Raw genomic sequence first — 19,439 nt, 5'->3', positions numbered from 1 at the left:
CCTGTAATGACTCTGCACCGGCTGTCGACACACAACATGCAGCTGACTTTACGTACACACAACGATTGTCTCCCATAATTCAGAGCCTGTTTGTAATATGTTTATAGATGGAGTTTCCCCTGCTCAGCATTAATCCTGAGCAGCAGTCATGATTCAGGTGTGTTTCTGTTCCCCACGTGGACACAGATGAAACCAGAACATCTGCACATTTACAAAGTCGGGGACACAAAACCAACATCTGGATTCTAACGTGCTAAATACAGTGTTGTTGGGTCGTGGCTGTTTTATTGTGTACTTTATTGTTTATTGTTTCCCTCAGCTGTGTTAGACGAGTCCAAGCAGGTGATCTAACCGGGAGGCTGCCAGTACACGGGCGGGACGACGCTTCCATGTGGAAGAAGCGTCCATTGTGTATTATTGAGACTATATGGAAAAATGTAAACCATTATATCAGCAGTTTTTTTAGTGTGTGGACATTTTTTTCTACTCAACAGACAGAAAAAAAAACGTTGATCTACATATTTTCATGTCGGATGAATCGGTTTGACGCACCTGATTCGGAAAACAAAGCACAGATAAATCTCTCTGATTATAAGATAAGAGCAGGAAAAAGAACAAAAAAGGAAAAGACAACACAAAAACCTTCAAAATAAAACAGGAAGTGAACTGAGAAGTCAGACAGGGAAACGGAGAACAGGACGGGGAGCAGGGCTCAGACTTTTCCTCTGCTAATCAGTGATGTCAGAATAAAAGAAGATTCATCAGCAGCTACCAGATTTTTCTCTGTGTTTGCTGCTTTCCATGGAGGCAGTCTGGTTATTAATTTATGAGTTTTCTGAGGGATGGATCAGCAGATAAATGATGCTGTGGTCTTTAAGTTACCCGCTGCTGTTTTCTGACACTAAGCAGGTTTTTAACTGTAAAGTCTCTGAACGATCATAAACTCTGCGTCGTGTTAAAACTAACCAGGCTGCTTGCTGATTGTGAATTCTGTCTGTGTAAATGTGATCAATCATAAGGTCTGAAATAGAACTGATGATGTTATTAAACATCTGGAAACATAAAACTTGAATTTGACAAAAGTTTATTATGTGTTTGTGAACATGTTCTCCTGCCTTTGTTTCAAACATGTTTAAAGATTAAAGCTCAGCGTCCGGGCTTTATGAGCGCTTCTGCTTAGACAGCAGCGCCCTCTGGTGGCCGGAGGCAGGAAACGCTTCTGTCTCTGATGTCTGAGCTGAGGTTGCTCACTGAGAGTCCACGAAGAGGGTGAGCTCACCCAAAACCTTGGCTGGGGTTAGGTAGAGGATCATTAGGTGGTCCTTTGTCCCCTCGGGGGGGGGGGGGGGGGGGGGGGGGGGGGGGGGGGGGGGGGGGGCGGGGGGGGGGGGGGGGGGGGACACTCCCACTAGGGGTTAAATCTGGGACTCTCTACCATTTGACTTTAAACTGAAGAAGCTTCTGGATGAGAGGTGAAACGTCTTCAAGCAACTTAAAGAAGTCCAGACGCTTTTCTCTCCAAGCTCCTTAGACTACGATGGTTAGTTTACAATGATTAGTCTGCATGTCTCATTACTGTCATTACTGTAACACAGAACATAAATATAACTTTAAGAAGATCAGTGAATGATGTGGAGCCTCATCCACTGGTTTCAGGCATCACATGGAGCCACACCCTCCTCTCAGACACTGGGTCAGGACAGAAGCTGGAGGTCGTTCCCGGTGAGGAGCCTCAAGGTTGGAAATTTCACCATGACAACCTCTTCGATTCGCTTGCACCCCTGGATGATGTGACAAAGAGAGGATTAGAGATTTTTGGGGACAATGAGGACAAACCATCTCTCTGATGTTCCTTTCAAAACCAAAGAACAGTTTACAAAGTCTGAACACAGGGAGAGAAGCTGCTGGTCCGCTGGCAGGACAACAGTACTGTCCCTATTTCAACAAATATGGAGACCACTATGCATCCAGTAATATCCTCCTGGGAACCAAGGAAACAAGGAAACATGTATCTGTCAGTTTACCTTTTTTGTGACCTCCTGCCTATTTGGGGCTAAAGGAGGCCATCCAAATGAGAGCGACCATTGACCTGCTTGCCTGATGCAAAGGTTTGGCACAAACCCACTGAGCCATGGAAGGAGAGACTCTGACCGACCAATAGGCACAAGGAACCGATTCCTGAGACATCGTCCATGTGAGGAATGCACCACCTGTGCATGTGAGAAAGGTTAATGCATCACTGCACAAGTAGAATGGGAGGCAGAGCCTTCAGTTTTCAGGCCCCTCTTCTGTGGAACCAGCTTCCAGTTTGGATTCAGGAGACAGACACTATCTCTACTTTCAAGATTAGGCTTAAACTTTCCTTTTTGCTAAAGCATATAGTTAGGGCTGGACCAGGTGACCCTGAATCCTCCCTTAGTTATGCTGCAATAGACGTAGGCTGCCGGGGGATTCCCATGATGCACTGGGTGTTTCTTCTTCACTCACTATGTTTAACAGACCTCTCTGCATTGAATCATACCTGTTATTAACCTCTGTCTCTCTTCCACAGCATGTCTTTATCCTGTCTTCCTTCTCTCACCCAACCAATCACAGCAGATGGCCCCGCCCCTCCCTGAGCCTGGTTCTGCTGGAGGTTTCTTCCTGTTAAAAGGGAGTTTTTCCTTCCCACTGTCGCCAAAGTGCTTGCTCATAGGGGGTCATATGATTGTTGGGTTTTTCTCTGTATGTTATTGTAGGGTCTACCTTACAATATAAAGCACCTTGAGGCGACTGTTGTTGTGATTTGGCGCTGTGTAAATAAAACTGAGTCGAACTGCACACTGAGTGCTTCAAAACACACCATGTAAAGTAGAAAAGGAGGGAAAAGTGCATGCACAGGGCTGCATGGGAAAGGCTGAGTGAGCCTTCACATGCTGTATGACAGATAAATTACAGTAATGACAGCATGGCTACATTTCAAACGAATCAAGCACTTTGTTCTGAATCCTGCCTCTTTATATGGCCTCTAATATACACAGAAATGCTTTTATGTGAATGTGTTTCACAAATCTTAGAAATATGGTCTCTAAGCAGATTCTTCCTCTGGATGGCATTACCTGGCCTCCAGTAACACTGTGAGGAACCTTGGAGTCATTTTTGACCAGGACACGTCCTTCAACGCACATATTAAACTAAAATGTATTTATAACCCCCTAAACACCAAATGCTGTGTTTCTACAGGCGTCCTTCAGTTTTGTGTGTAATGACTGTAAAGCTGCTTTGTTGGGCTGAGATCAGCTGACTGCATGGACCATTGAAGAACATGTCGTTTCTTTGGCGTGAGGAACTCTTGGGTTGCTTTTGCAGTTTGCTTTGCCTCATCGTGTGAGCAGAGACTACAGCTGAACACTTCAGTTCATCCTGCTGCTTCCCTCAGCAGTGCCACCATCATCATCATCACACCAGTGACCCGGCTCCACTGCAGCCGTACATGCAGCAGATAAACTATACTGAAGCAGACCCTCAGAAACAGCATCACGACTGTTTGTGACATGACTTATAACCCCTCTGACGGCTGTTTCTCTGTCTAACTGCTCATTCTTCATATTTCTCCTGATTTCTTCTTGTTTTTGTCCAAAGCTGTCAGACGTTCTCGTGCCGAGCGTCTTTGTGCTCGATGATTTAGGCCTGAGCCTCTTCCTGTGGAGCAGAGGCAGCACGTCGGATCCAGATAACGACTCCTCTGTGTGGCTGGCCCACACACACACACTAACACACACCGTCTGTGTCGTGTGTGAGTGGTTGTTTTTTCAGTTTCGAGCAGGAAGACATTAATTACTGTGAGCAAAGAGAGAAACCACGTTCTCAGGGAGGAACTTTAAGAGTCGGGAGCAAAATTCTCTTATCAAGAAAACACACAAACACACTCAGACTCACACCAACTGCACACCCTGCTTTAACTGCACACACACATTTCCTTCCACCTTATGTGATGGATCCCATTCCTGCCAGCAGGGGGAAGTCTACATCTGCCTTCTACCTCAGGCTGCCTCACACACACAAAGTATCCCCTCACCCAGCCAATCATTAATCCAGGTGTTCCATCGTGTGGACACAGGTGCATAACGTCGGCACGCACAGCTTCTACATACATCAGTGACTCAACAGCTCACTCTGCTCTCACTCCACAGTCAGTGGAAGCACCTGGGAACAACAGCACAAAGTGGTAAAATCACACCAGTGGACGCTGAGACGTGTAGTCCACAGAGGTCACCAACTTTCTGCAGACCTCCAAACTTCACGTGGCCCGTAGATCAGAGTGGCGATTGCGAGCCGGGCGTTCTCGTCCTACATCAGTGTGACCTCACAAATGTGCTTCTGGAAGAAGCGTTCCCATAAACACTCCTAAACCTGTGGAAAGCCTTCCCAGAAGAGCTGCAACATCACTTTCAACTCTAGAGCCAATGCTTTTGGGAATATAGTGTACATGGACACATGTGCTCATCAGGTCAGAGGATGCAGCTCCAGATAAGCAATCAAAAAATGAGGTTTGTGTAAAGTTCATGAGCTTCAAGCATGAATTTTAGGGCTGTTTACGGCAGGAATAAAGTCACAGAAGTGCTGTCAATGCTCCCTGGGATTAAGGTGAGCATAATTGATTAATTAATCATTAATTAATCATAATTGATTACACAGCAGTGGAGAGTAGACTTTATCACAGTAGATGTCTTTCTGAAAGTGCTGTAACTAAGTTTAAGAATATAATCCACCCACTGTTATCATCTTCAATGCCCTGTACCAACATAGCAGAGCAGCTATCTGAACGCTACTCCAACAGAGGTCGATTATCTTGTTAATAATTTCACCTCCTCACTACGTACGACTCTGGATACTGTAGCTCCTGTGAAAACTAAGGTCTCTAATCAGAAGTACCTGACTCCGTGGTATAATTCTCAAACACGTACCCTAAAGCAGATGACTCGTAATCTGGAGAGGAAATGGCGTGTCACAAATTAGAGGATCATCATTTAGCCTGGAGAAATAGTTTGCTGCTTTATAAGAAAGCCCTCCCAAAGCCAGAACATCTACTATTCATCACTGATTGAAGAAAATAAGAACAACCCCAGGTTTCTCTTCAGCTCTGTAGCCAGGCTGACAAACAGTCAGAGCTCTTTTGAGCCAACCATCCCTTTAACGTTAACTAGTAATGACTTCATGAACTTCTTCACAAATAACATTTTATCATTCCAATCATGGATAGACGTGATTTCTAATTGTCTTACCTGTCTTCCTCCTCTCACACCAACCAATCACAGCAGATGGCCCCGCCCCTCCCTGAGCCTGGTTCTTGGAGGTTTCTATAAAAAAGGTTTATATAAATAAAACTGAACTGAATCTGTCCACATATTGTCACCTGTGCACTCTCCACAGGTGAGCTGTGGAATCCAGTCTGAAAGGTTTCAGCTCATGTCTGACACTTCTGCAGCTTCTGTCGTCTCACTTCAGCTCGTAAAACAAGTCCTCATTTTACCTGGAGGTAAACCTTTAAAACTCCCATTCTCCCGCCCTTAGGACAAACAACACCTGGACAGGTGTTCATTTGAAAGGAAACTCTCTCAGAACAATAAAAACAATAAAGTATAGCAGCAGGTGTGCGTTATACAGCACGTTTCCAGTGAACAGGACTGTGTGTAAAGCCAGCGACAGTGACACAGGACGTTTGTAACTTTGGGGAAACAAGAACACGGTTGACAGCTGTGAGCTATTAGAGTTATTCTCCATAAACTTCCTCTTCCCTCTGCAGGTCCAACGGCAAAAATGTCACACACACACACACACACACACACACACACACAACCCAGACTACACACACACACACACACACACACACACACACACACACACACACACTTCAGTCTGTCAGTATCTTTTATTCCTAGCCCAAACAGACTCTTTCTTGGGAAGGCCCTGGTTATTCCCCACACAGATAAGCAGGCATACACACAAACTCTCGTTTTCATATCTTAGTGAGGACATCTCATTGACATAAAGCTTTCCCTAACCACCCAAAATGAATGCCTGACCCTAACCATGACCTAACTGTAACCCTGGTACTAAAACCAGATTGTGAGCCTCAAAAATGCCTTCAAACATTGAGTCAGTGGGTATTTGACGTGTTTGTTGGGGGGTTGATTTGCTCTGCTGTTCTACTGAAGCCCCAAACATATCCAAACAGTGCTTACCACATGTATTAGACCACAGTGAGGTTTGACCCTAAACTAACAGCACTGACAGTTCCAAAATAGTTATTTATGTTTCTGTAATGGTTAATCCACCAGTATCCACAAGCTCTTTAATCAAAATGATATTTTCAGTGCTAACAAATAATTATTATTGTTATGCAGTCATTTTCAGATTCGCTGCTTTACAAAGAAAGCAGGAGAAATAATAAAAAGTATGATTTCTGTTGAAGATCACAGTATTGACTTACATTCCTCAGCAACTCAAAAAAACATGAATTAAATTTGTTGCACCTGTAGCTGACCTCAGGAGGACACAATCACCAGTCGTATCTGAGCACAATGACACAAAGTGTTTTTCTGCAGGATTTTCACGTGGACGTAAAGCCTGGAGTCTCTCTGATGATCTAACTCATGATCTAATCACTTCCCAAAGAATGTTAATCAGCTGGTGTTTACTTAACATCAGCTGAGTGACGAACTTCTGCGAGAAGACTGATACACTGACAGGATCGAGATCTGTGGGATTTTCTCTGCTCTTTTAAAAAGGCCAGAGAAACAACTGGGAGGAGCTCAGGAGGCCTCGGGGGGATGCATGCAGGGACACGTCGGGTCACACGATGAGACGAAAGGAGAGCCGGCATGAAGAAAGGAGGAGGAGGAGAGACACTAAGGACAAAGAGAAAGAATGTGAAGAGAAAGAGGAGAATTGCACAACAGAGGTGAAGGTTTGATTTGGTTTTGGCTCCGAGTCGTGAAACTGTGAGAGGCTGATTGTCTGTGAGGATGAGCATCTTTGGAACATCAGAGCCAAAGTTCCTCCTGAATGAGCCTGACAGGAAGGAAACCCTCGTCCTTTCACCTGCTGCAGGGCGCCGTCTCCTCTCAGTTAGACCAGAGTCACCTTTGAGCAGCTCTGTTCACCTCTTTAATTTAAAAACACTCAGTGTACCTGCAGCCTGTGGGTCCCCGCCCCCCCTCCCCCTCACCAGGTATCTGAACGTGTCAGAGGACATGAAGGAGCAGCACTTTCTCACTGCAAGCAATCCAAACCGCACAGCAGCTGAACAGTAAAAACAATATCAGTAACTAATATGAGCGAGCTGCTGTGTCCTGCAGCCAGGAGCCAATCAGCTGAATGAACAGGTGACTTTGAAGGATGTTTGGAAACAAGCTGACAGGCTATAGGCTGATCCATCCGGACTGAGCAAAAATACGTTACTGAGGGCAAAACGATACGTGTGAACACGCAGCAGCTGAAAACTGTGCTACCTTACATTACAAAGGCAATTATCGTGATGGCCAAGGCGCGCCCGCATGCGCGCGCACCTGCGTCAGCTGGACTGTGACTGACTTTAAACACAAGAAGAAGAAAAACAGAGCCAGCAGCATTCAGCACAAACTTCAGTCTCAGGTCTTCATCAAATATTCAACTCCAGGAAACAAACAAAGCAATTTTTTTAAATCAAGAAATAAACATAAACAACTGCCCTGATTGGCTGTTCCATCAGCACTCCCAGACGCTCGGTCCTTGATTGGTCTGAGTTTGTCAAAAACTTTGGTTCGTTCATGATTTCCACATGACCACAGCCTGGATTTGCTGTTTACTGTGGGGGCAGACGGCCAGGTGAGAGCGAGGCGTGACAGGACACGCCGCAGAGCTATGTGGAACATTTCATTTTCTGCTAAATACGGGGAATCCTGAGTTTTCACTGAATCCGTTTACGCAACATCCCAGGAAACGCAGCAGGACGGATCCACGCACAGATACGTGGAAGCGTGAGCAGAAAGACGGGCTTGGCCTGGAGCCGTGCTTCTAATGAGGACAAGCTCGTCTGTCCGAGACAGCCAGCGGAGGGAAGGGCGTGAAGGTTACACGGGAGGAGTCGGGGGGCACGACCCGCTGATGCAGTCAGGTGTGGCAGACAGCGACGGGGAGCGGTGGCGCGTTGGATCCTGGTTTTGAGAAAGACAAACGACACGTCCAACTGACTGGAAGCTTTTTCTCTTTTTTAGGGCCGGCACGCCGAGCCGCTCGCAGACGGGAGCGTTTCTGAGCCCGTGCACGGATGTTTGAAGGTCACGGTTATCGTCCCTGCGCACAGAGATTCCTCCAGGTCCTCTGAGTATGTAGGTGATGTCATGCTGTGTAGGTGATGTCATGCTGTGTAGGTGAGTTACTTTAATGTGGTTTAGGTTGTTTCTGTGACAGCCGCGTATCGCAGCTCTCTAATGTCAGAAAGTATCGTCAGTACGTAAAGGAGGAGCTGCAGATGCTGTACAAAGATATAAAGTAGACAGGAAAACCCTTCAGAATAAAGGCAACTTCCTGTCTTCGAGCAGACAGACTGCTGAGGAATAATCAGCAGATAATTATCACAAACGTCTGAAGTGGTTTCGGAGCCGAGGGCTGAAACGGCGCTTGCACCGATGAGCCACTCAGCGCTCTGACATGTGCCTCCAGGCTCGTACGCATCCCTGTGTGGCCTTTACTGCACGCCCGTCTCTGGCTGCTGCTCATTTCGCCTGCATTTAACCTGTTATTGCAGCTAATTCGTGTTTGTTTTAGTAATAATTTATTACATCAGTAAGAGACAGCAGGCCTGAACTCGATCGAACAGGTCTGGTTTCTGATGGAAGTGTCAAAATGTTCCCGCTGATCTCACCCAGGTGTCGTCGTGCTGACAGACTGTTTCCCACAGGGGGAGAAAACAGCAGATAATGACAGGTTACTCCTCAGTTTATTGACTCATTTCAGGTAAAAATGTCACACGCACACAAATTCAACCAGTACATACAACACACACACGGACACAGACACACACGCGCTCAGCTGAAGCACTCCATGCTGGCCTTGGCTCGCTCCATCTCGTGCAGGAAGTTGTAAAACTGAGGCAGCGTCAGTTCTGCAGGGAAGAGACAAAAAAGGACGACTTCCTGTCAGAGACAGAAATGAAAGGTTTTTGCATCTGTGGAGGAAAACGTGAAAAACTGGGAGAGCTCCAAACCAGGAATACTCTCTTCAAGAGGAATTAAAATACAGAGGAGCGGTTTAAAATCTACAGCTGCTGTTTGTGAGGTCATTTCCTCCCTGCTACACATAAGAGCCAATCAAAATCACCCAAAAAGCACACCTGAATTACGACCACTGCAGCATTTACCTATCTGTACTTTTAAGATCGGGCTCAAACTTTCCTTTTTGCTTAGGCATATAGTTAGGGCTGGACCAGGTGACCCCGAATCCTCCCTTAGTTATGTTGCAATCTGGTCTTTAGGTGATGACGTGACGAATCCTGCTTCCGGTCCAAACTACTCTGCGTTCATTAAGGCTGTTGTGTTTTTAACATGTTTTAATGTTTTGTTCTATTTAATCTGAAGCCCCTAAAAGCAGTCAGTGATCACTGTCTCAGTTTTTATTACTGCTGTTCATTTGAAACCCTTATGATGTAGCTACAGCCCTGCAGCAGTATATTCATGACTAACCTGGTATTGTGGATGGATTATCTCAGTTGTTTTTCTGCCTGAAGTTTGGACTGCATTTATGCCTAACCATCAGGACCCTTCACGTTAACTTTTATCGAGTGGAAAAAGTTAGCGTTCGTCCTCCAGCTTCACTGTGTTTATGCTAACATAGCTGTGTCGCTAGCGGTCACGTAGCACATCATTATATAGCAGCTAGCCCAACGTCAGTAACCCTACAAACGTCACTGCTGTTTAGTTTGCTGTCTTCATTTATGCTGGAAGTGATAGCAGAGCTGTACGTTTGATTGCTTCAGAAATCTCTGTCAGAACATGCTATATCATGTTTAGCAGAAAGCTAGCGAGCTAACTTCCTGCTAAATCCATTCAATTTAATAAATCCTGTTTTCATGGATGCCTGGATGTTAAACTTCATAGTTACACCTGGTAAAGCAGCAACGCTGATCATTTTATTAAAGATGAAAGAACTTAGACAGTTTGTGACTCTTAGTGATGCTGCAGAGTTCGTTTGACTTTGGGACCTGGGAGTTTGGACCCAGACGTGGTTAATGAAGTCAGACTTAAAGACCGATAGGTGCAGCTGCTGGGGGACTCCCATGATGCACTGGGTGTTTCCTCTTCACTCACTATGTGTTAACAGACCTCTCTGCATTGAATCATATCTGTTATTAACCTCTGTCTCTCTTCCACAGCATGTCTTGATCCTGTCTTCCTTCTCTCACCCCAACCAATCACAGCAGATGGCCCCGCCCCTCCCTGAGCCTGCTTCTGCCGGAGGTTTCTTCCCGTTTCCTTCCCACTGTCGCCAAAGTGCTTGCTCGGCCATTTGATTGTTGGGTTTTTCTCTGTATGTATTACTGCAGGATCTACCTTACAATATAAAGCGCCTTGAGGTGACTGTTGTGATTTGACGCTGTATAAATAAAACTGAATTGAAGATCTGTAGGTCGGCTGACTCTGAGGGCGTCGGGTGGAGGAACTGATTTTTCATTTACGAAGTTTACACGATTAAACCAGACGAGTTCCTTTTTACATTTCTTACAGTCTTTTTCACTCGCAGCATCTGTTCATTATCTAAGTTTTGTGTCCTGAGTTGCAGAAACAACCGTCAGAGTAACTTAAAGCTTCCTGTTACAGACTCGAGCAGTTGAAAAGAAAGACATTCAAGGTGTGCAAAACTTCAGGTACGAGTGACATCATCACTCACCCATGTAGACGTTTTCAGTGGAATTCCCCTTTCTGACCACGAGCTTCAGCTGCAACCAAACACAACGTGTTCAACAAAACAACGATGCTGTGTGTTTTCATATCCTTGTGGGGACCAAAATACCAGTCTCCACAAGTTTGAAGACATTATTGAGAATCAAAATGTGGTTTTAGTGTCCGGGTTACAGTTTGGTTAGGGGAAGCATTATGTCAATTAGATGTTCCCACAGGATATGAATGTGTGTGTGGAGCGCTGTCGTACCTGCAGGAAGACTGTGCCCAATTTCTGAATTTCACTGGTGCCAACAGTCACTGTGGGACGACAAAACACAGCGTGATAAAAACACTCAAACAGGACGGACGCTGTGTCACGTCTGCGCCTGAAACAGTGAGGCGCGTCATGGTTGGCTCTGTTATTCAGCTTCCATCGGCTGCACACACCGAGGGGTTCAAATGTGCTCAGAGGGCGGACGCGCTCACAGACAGACTCAGACTGAACCTCTAATGTGAGCCAAATTTGCCGTGCACGCTAGGTTTGCTCCTTCTTACCTCCAAACTTCCACTCCATGTCAACCAGCTGGTTGACCATCAGAGTCTGCCCGACAGCGAGCCTGGTCAGCGCTGCGTAGTGCTCCGCCCACTGCAGGAACACAGATCACATCAGACTCCTGAGACACGTGTTCACCGTTTAGAGGTTGCCTGAGTAACATCGTAAGAACAAGTTTTATCAACGACACTGAGTCAGTGCTAACATGTGCTAACACCTGTCAGCTAGCTTCGGTCCAAACGGGGACACGTGCTCCTCCCTGTTGTTTTACACGAGTCAGCATGTGCAGCCTGAGCATCACAATGATGGCGAGCTAAGGCACAGCTAGCTGGCTGACCATCCTCGTGTAGCCACCACCGTGGGAGTGTTAGTTACACAGAGGTTAAAGTGTGCTGGATCGATCTGGAACAGTTCAGTTCTTGGCGTTGCTTCGAGCAACAGCCAGCAGATACCTGACGCCCGTGACGCGCTTACAGCCTCAGCCTGTGACGTGTTCATGGTGCAGATGTAAATAAAGCTGCAGCAGGCTACAGAAGAGGAGCTGCAGGATTAACCCACAGTAAACACAACATGTTAGCTGGTGAAGAAATGGTAAATGGACTGGTTCTACTCTTCTGAGCACTCAAAGCGCTTCACACAAGTTGTGCATTCACCCATTCTAACTAGCATTCACACACATTCATACTTCGATGGATGCATCGGAGAGCAGTTTGGGGTTAGTATGTTGCCCAAGGATATTTGGCACGCAGACGAGGGGAAGCCAGGAACCTTCCGATCATTGATGACCTGCTCTACCTCCTGAGCTACAGCCACTCACAGAAACAAGTCCAGAGTCCTGGAAGGTCCTTTGAACCATCTATGACGTCTTTAATAGTAGTGGAAAGTTTGGCACACGTAAAGGGCGTGGCTTTGGTCAGGTGGTTTGATCCCAGTCTGCATGCCACGATACAAACCCCATGTTGCTCTATGAATGCATGAATGTCAGACAGGAAGCACTTAGAAACAGCACGCTTGTGTGAATGAGGCAGAAAAGCGCTGCATAAGCAGCTTTCCATTTACCTTTAGCGCTACTTTACTTACCTGCAGTGAGAAGTGAGCCGACTTTTCCTCGCTCAGTCCTGAGAAATGATCAGAGTGAGCAGGTTGGCTTTCATTAACACAAACGTGACAGTAACTAATACGACTACTGTGAGAATGACTCTGAGGCACAGAGGACTCGGATGTGTACCTAATGTCAGGAGGTCTTCTTTGATCTGCTCGCCTGTCAGGTTTTTCTTCAGGGCTCCTGAGGAGAAAACAGACACGGACACCTTCCTGTTACTGTTTATAGCTCCACCTGTTGAGTGTCGGGTTTTAAATGCCGTGAGAAAATACTGTGCAGGTATCCCCACATACACATCTGTATGGAGATCACTGCAGCAGACACACCTGGCCCGTGCAGTAAGCGTGCACACGTACAGTGCAGCGTATACAGCACCACAGACAGATAGCCCACGCGTAACTGGCATTCTGGGAAATGGAGGAAGTGAAAATACAAACGAAATCACAGGCAGAAACATGCTGTCTGTGAATGAAACCTGAAAGCACAGTGTTAGCACTGTTGCCTCACAGCAAGAAGGTCCTGCGTTCACTTCCACCATCAGGCTGGGGTCTTCCTGCGGGGCTTCTCCCTGGGTACAACGCCTTCCTCCCACAGTCCACAGACATGCAGATAGTGGGGTGAATGGTTGCCTGTGTGTTAGCCCCCCCCCGTGACCTAACAAGGATAAGAAGCAGAGGAGGGATGGATGGCACATAAAATAAGATTTACTCATCCATCCACAAACCAAAAACACCCTTTCAGTGGGTTTATCTGTGACAAGGATTCACTTCCTGTGACTGAGATGAACAGGAAGCACTGGTGCTAACGAGGGAGGATTCTTTTCTCTCGTTCAGTTCATTTTTATTTCAGTGGTTTCTGTTCGAGCTCACTGTAATAACCTTGATGCAGACTCTGTATAAAGGACCAGATTAGTCAGAGATGAGGGAGGAAAAACGACCACTCTGCTGTTTTCTCTGATTTCTCTCAACACTTTGTTGCCGATCACATCTTATGGCTCGTAATAATCGCTGCACTTCTGTCTCAACTTTGCAAACAGAAACTCGCCCAAAATATTTGGCCCAGGTGTCAGGAGCACTTTGTTGTACTGAACTTCTGCACTGAGGGCTATACTTATCAGAAACTACCCGCATGGACCGCAGCTGGGCGGCTCATCAAGAATGCAGCAGCACATCGGGGCTGCACACAACACAAGTGGGAACAAGGGGAAGTGTTATCCATTTTCCATTTATTCTCTCGTGCTGGCAGAGCGCGTTCAGAGAAACACAAATTGAAATGTGTTGAAAGAAGCCTTAGTCTTCAGTTACACCTGCCTGAGCCTGCTGCTTCCATCGCACTGAATCAAACACCACCTATAGTCCCCTATTCAGTTACATCCCAGGTCACATGCTGCTGCTGTCGCTCACACAAGTGCTTCGTAAAACCGTTACTGCAGGCAACGGATTTAAAGCTCCATACGCCCTCATCGTGTTCAGCGCTGTGGCATCAACAATCTGACACTCGGCTAGAAATCAAACCCAGCCAAACTCCACTCCTTTTAACCTCCAAACACATGACCCACATCCCACAGCGCAGAGGATAAACAGACCACAGCACCGAGGCAACAACTCAGTTCCATTTATCACAACAGCGGTCGCCTCAAGGCGAAGGTAAAGACCCCACAATCATCCAGAGAAAACCCCAATGATTAGGCAACAGTGGGAAGGAAAAACTCCCTTTTAACAGGAAGAAACCTCCGGCAGAACCAGGCTGAGGGAGGGGCGGGGCCATCTGCTGCGACCGGCTGGGGTGGAGGGGAGGAGCCAGTTTTAACAGGATATTTCTAACTTTAGAGATGTTGCACAAATGGAAGAACGCAGTCTTGCATATTTGTTTAATATGTGCGTTGAAGGACATGTCCTGGTCAAAAATGACTCCAAGGTTCCTCACAGCGTTACTGGAGGCCAAGGTAATGCCATCCAGAGTAAGAATCTGGTTAGATACCATATTTCTAGGCTTTTCAGGGCCGAGTACAATAACCTCAGTTTGATCTGAATTAAGAAGCAGAAAGTTAGCGGCCATCCAGGTCTTTATGTCTTTAAGACATTCCTGCAGTTTAACTCATTGGTGTGTGTTATCTGGCTTCATGGACAGATAGAGCTGGGTGTCATCTGCATAGCAGTGTAAATGTATGCTATGTCTTCTAATGATGCTGCCTAAGGGAAGCATGTATAATGTAAACAGAATTGGTCCTAGCACTGAACCCTGTGGAACTCCATAATTAACCTCAGTGTGTGAAGAGGACTCTCCATTTACATGCACAAACTGGAGTCTATTAGATAGATATGATACAAACCACTGCAGCGCAGTACCTGTAATACCTACAGCATGTTCTAATCGCTCTAATAGGATATTATGGTCGACAGTATCGAACGCTGCACTGAGGTCTAGCAGGACAAGCACAGAGATGAGTCCACTGTCAGAGGCCATAAGAAGATCATTTGTAACCTTCACTAAAGCTGTTTCTGTGCTGAGCTCTGAAACCTGACTGAAACTCTTCAGATAGGTAAAGGGCGGGGTTATCACCTACAGTATGACACCTGACACTCAGAGTGCTGACAGCGGTGTTTCCAGCCTGTCTCTGCTCTTCTCCTGTCTGTCAGTGTAAAATTACAGTGAAGTGCTTCACACATAAATCTTCTGCATTCTCTGACTTTACTCTTAAGGACACCGACTCTACCTGGTCTGTAGGTTAACAGAACTGACGTCCTGATCAAGGAGATAAACGAGGGAAAATGGAAACAACCTGAATCCCACCACCTAATCTGGTACGGCTGGATTTACGATGTCCGTGTTAGCCTCTGTGATTAGAGTGATGGATGATGAGTGTGTCTCCCACCCTGCGGCACCAGGAGGACGCTCTTCATCAGGTTCCTCAGAGGCCCGGCGCTCATCCCATGTTCCCCCGCGAACTCAGTGAGCTGCTGCATGAACCTCTCTGTCTGCACACACACACAGACACACAGACACACACACACAGAAAAATGCATGCATTCATTTGCACATGCACACAAAAGGGCAGCCGATGTTTTACCTCGGTTCAGTTATCAAGGCTAATCACTAAGTCCAAAGTCCCATTAACATCAAAATGTGTGTGTGTGTGTGTGTGTGTGTGTGTGTGTGTGTGTGTGTGTGTGTGTGTGTGTGTGTGTGTGTGTGTGTGTTCACCTCTTTCGGCTCCAGGAGGAACTGGAACAGAATTTCAATCAGGCGATGAAACTGCTGCATGAAAGAAAAAGAGTTTGCTTGTTGGAAACTTTGGTCAGATTTACGTTTCAGCTGCAGCTCAAAGACCTGATTCACTCGTCTGTCTACCCCTGCCAGCCAGGGACAGAGGAACAAACCTGCAAACTAAAAACGATTGGTCCACAGCACTCATGAAGAACATCTCAACATGCTTTAATGGTCTTGCTGAATCCATGTGTTCAGGCCTCGGGCTCAGAAGTAACCCAAAGGCTGAAGATGCCACCGTCTGATGTGTGAGGCATCAGTGCACACTCAGAACGCTGCATCAGGACTCAAAAGCTTCATTTCCTCTTGATGCGTCTGAGATGCTGCACGAGGCAGACACCCCGAGAGCCAATCCAGTACCAGGATTAATGCCACCTCCCTCCCGGGGTCTCCTGGACTTTGTGTGAGGAGCTGTGCTCCCGATAAAGGAGGGAATGAAGACTCTCACACTGAGTTTAAAGAATAAAGAAAGATTCTCTTCATCACAGTGAAGGTTGCCTCCTGTAACTCAGGTACTCATCACTAATCTGCATCAGCCTGCAGATCAATCCTAATATTCTGGATTATTGTAATCTGTTAGCAGCCTAACTGCTCTCTGATGTCACGTCGTCACGCGAGGGCCCGGGCTCTCAGCTCTGCTGTCAGTCTCCGTGACATCACGGCGCTCTCGGCGTAGGAGGTGGCGAAGACTGTGACATCGTTCCAGTGTTAATCACTGTACACACATCATCAGATGTGCTGAGTAATCAGATTACAGCTGAGCGGCAGCTCCTGGAGGTGTTGAAGCTCCTCGCGTACATCAAAGTCCTCTTTAAATCCCGTTTACAGGTGTGTTTACCTCACAGAAATGCCACCATCCTGCTGGGCGCACCGTCAGCCGTGGCGCGCCTCAGCGCTCCGCCCCACAGCACCGTGCTGCACTGTTATTGGTGAATAAACCGACGGCATCGATAAGTCTGGACTCTGACGTTCAAAGCGGGTTCTGCTGGACGCCGTCTGGTCACGTGACAGCGGCTGTGACTGCGCGCATCACGTGCACTTCAGTCTAACAGCTCGTGGCTGTCGGACGTCTGTTTGAAGCCTGAGCGATATTTCTGCTCATCAGCTTGTTCAGCCGGGGATTCGTCAGCTGGCAGCCAGCTGACACGGACACGTGTACATTCCGTGAGGTACAGGTGGGCTGTGACCGTTAACCTCCTTTCACTGACGTAACGAGCCCCGGGGCTCGGACAGCTTCCGGTAAAGCTGCTCCGTTAAAGCCGCGGACTTACCTGCTCGTTCAGCTTGTTCAGGTTCTGGAAGTCGGTGCCGACAGAGTCCGGTAAAACGTCTTTAGTGAAGTGAAGCTGCATCGTTTCTGTCGGCTGACCGTCCCCAAAACAAACACAGCCCGCTGCGGAGCGCAGTTCCGGGTTATGGATGAGCGCATGCGCACAAGTGCCTGCCAGGCAGGTCAAGAAGAAGAATGAAAGATCAAACCTCACGAAAGCTTTTCCTTTAGTTTGAAGGAGATTTATTTTTGTTCTTGTAAGACGAACTTTTAGAAGTTTGTAGCAAAAAAGCTGAAAGTTTTTGTTCCCTTTAAAATCACTTTGAATGTTCTCACCACGAGTTTAATTATTTTGATTATTATGCATGCGGATATAAAGCATGTGGAACATTAATTTCAATTTTATTTTATTTGTATAGCATCCTGAAGCAACAACAAGGCGCTTGATTACATTGTTTAGTAAAATTTGTTTAAATGTTTAGTCATTAATATCAAGTCAAAAACGTTATTATTTTCAAATACATAACAACGTATTCAGGAACGTTAGACATGTATTCATGTTATGTATTCAATGGGCTACGGTCTGTTATGCTATTTTACATTAGCAAATAATGCGACATTCATGTAATAATAAATGTTATTTATAGGCACCCATTAAAATGCTCGAGGTCTCCTTACATTTGTACAGCGAATTAAAATCATACACACAAATAAATCAGAATAAAATGAACACATAAAAGCACAAAATGACTGAAACAGTTGTGATCAGGTGGGTTTTGTGATGTCACTGAAAACGACTTTAATTTTTGGAGAATTCAAAGCATCTATAAATACCAGATGTTCAGAAAACAGCTCACATCTGCATCATGCTGATAGGTGCAAAATGTCAGTCACAAGTCACGAGCCAATGAGCATGCCCCGATGATCTTCCTTCTTGACACAAATATGGTCAAAACGCATTAAATGAACTTGATGTTTCACTCAGAGCGACCTGAAAAAATCGCTGCGCTCATGAACTCATCGGCAAAGTGCTCGTAGGGGTCAGGCGCACGATCTGATATCGTCGTGTCGGTGTTGTTCCCAGATCATCATGAAAATGTTGTTCCAGGATCAACATTGCAAGTGACCAATCAGAATGTTGTGACGTCATACTTTTGCGACTTCGGGAAAAACTGCCGTAAAACAAAAAACTGTCTTAAGCCGCGAGAAACCGCCGTAACCCTTTAATAAACGCTAAGCAGAACTGATATTGTCCTTGCAACATTGGAATTTCATAAATGCAGGAATGGCTTGGCGCGCCAAAGAATAACGTCACAACAATGTGATTGGTCACTTGCAATGTTGAACCTGGAACAACATTTTCATGATGATCTGGGAACAACACCGACACGAGGATATCAGATCATCCAGGGGTCAGGCCGAGGGTCGTTTTCTCATCCACTTCAGAAGGACCCAGGTCTTTTTGTAACTGCAGCTGTCGCCCCCTGTTGGCAAGTCCGGGCAGCTTCTACGGGCTTTGATTTTCAGGCCTTCAATTCCAAAAAACTCTGGATGCTCTTCAGAAGGACTCGAGTGACTTTGTTCTTTTACGTGGCCGAAATCTCCCCTGTGGTCCAAATGAACAGCAAACCTTGTGCTGCTGGAAATCATGAAAAACCTGTTTTCCTTTGGAGGTGATGCTTCTGGAAGTCAATGATCCCAATAACAATGATTATGAGATGGTAATACGATCGTTCCTAATGAAACTGTCCACAGCCCAGCGAGCCCTCTCAGGTCATCAGCTTCAGATCTTTGAACTGTTCCCAGAAACAGATCCAAGTTGGAGCTGCTTTCAGTTTCTGCCTCCTGCTCTTTGGACTAGAGGTGGGTTTTGATGATCGATTTATCGATTAAAGTCGATTCTGACTTGGATAACGTGAAATCGATTCATTAAAATCCTGAATCGATTTTTTAATATAAATTTATTTTGCCCAAAACGCCAGAATCTCAGGTTAAAGCTTCAGGTTAAAACAAAATTTCAACAACCACCAAACAGCTGAAGCAGTAAATGAGAGCAGGAACACGGTCTCTGCACAAAGACGTAAACACGAAGCGCCGACCTGACGCGTCAGAATCAGCGAGCTGTCGCCTTTCTCACCCGACGGCACGTACGCGGTCACGCCGTCGGGGCTGAAAGCCGACAGCTCGCTGATTTTGAAGCGTCGCTTTGTGTTTACGTCCTTTTTGCGCTGATTCTGAAGCTGCAAACAATATTGACCGAACCAGCAGCCAAAGACGATCCAAACTACGCTTCACATGAACATCGTCATGAATTTCCTCTGACTTTGGCTGTTTTGCTTCCACCAC

At 46.2% G+C, this 19,439-nt stretch overlaps 1 protein-coding gene across 2 annotated transcripts; it reads right to left on the bottom strand.

The window, feature by feature from the left end:
* Positions 1-8,943: 8,943 nt before the first annotated feature.
* On the bottom strand, positions 8,944-17,258 carry commd7 (COMM domain containing 7). 2 transcript variants are annotated; one of them, XM_005933199.3, is made up of 9 exons: positions 17,095-17,258; positions 15,761-15,814; positions 15,432-15,534; positions 12,683-12,739; positions 12,535-12,572; positions 11,457-11,547; positions 11,170-11,219; positions 10,909-10,957; positions 8,944-9,127 (listed from the first exon to the last, which is right to left on the bottom strand). In XM_005933199.3, exons 1-9 carry the CDS (start codon positions 17,173-17,175, stop codon positions 9,051-9,053), a joined length of 600 nt encoding a protein of 199 aa, XP_005933261.1. In that variant the 5' UTR covers positions 17,176-17,258; the 3' UTR covers positions 8,944-9,050. The 2 variants fall into 2 exon arrangements, with proteins under 2 accessions (XP_005933261.1, XP_042081000.1); XM_042225066.1 differs by having other exon boundaries at positions 15,761-15,811.
* Between the last annotated feature and the right edge of the window lie 2,181 nt (positions 17,259-19,439).

Source organism: Haplochromis burtoni, unplaced genomic scaffold, assembly GCF_018398535.1.
Source record: "Haplochromis burtoni strain Fernald_Lab_line unplaced genomic scaffold, NCSU_Asbu1 Contig_159, whole genome shotgun sequence".
Taxonomy (NCBI): Eukaryota; Metazoa; Chordata; class Actinopteri; order Cichliformes; family Cichlidae; genus Haplochromis; species Haplochromis burtoni.
Note: the sequence above shows the minus strand (reverse complement) of the source record. Positions and strands in the feature narration are given on the sequence as shown.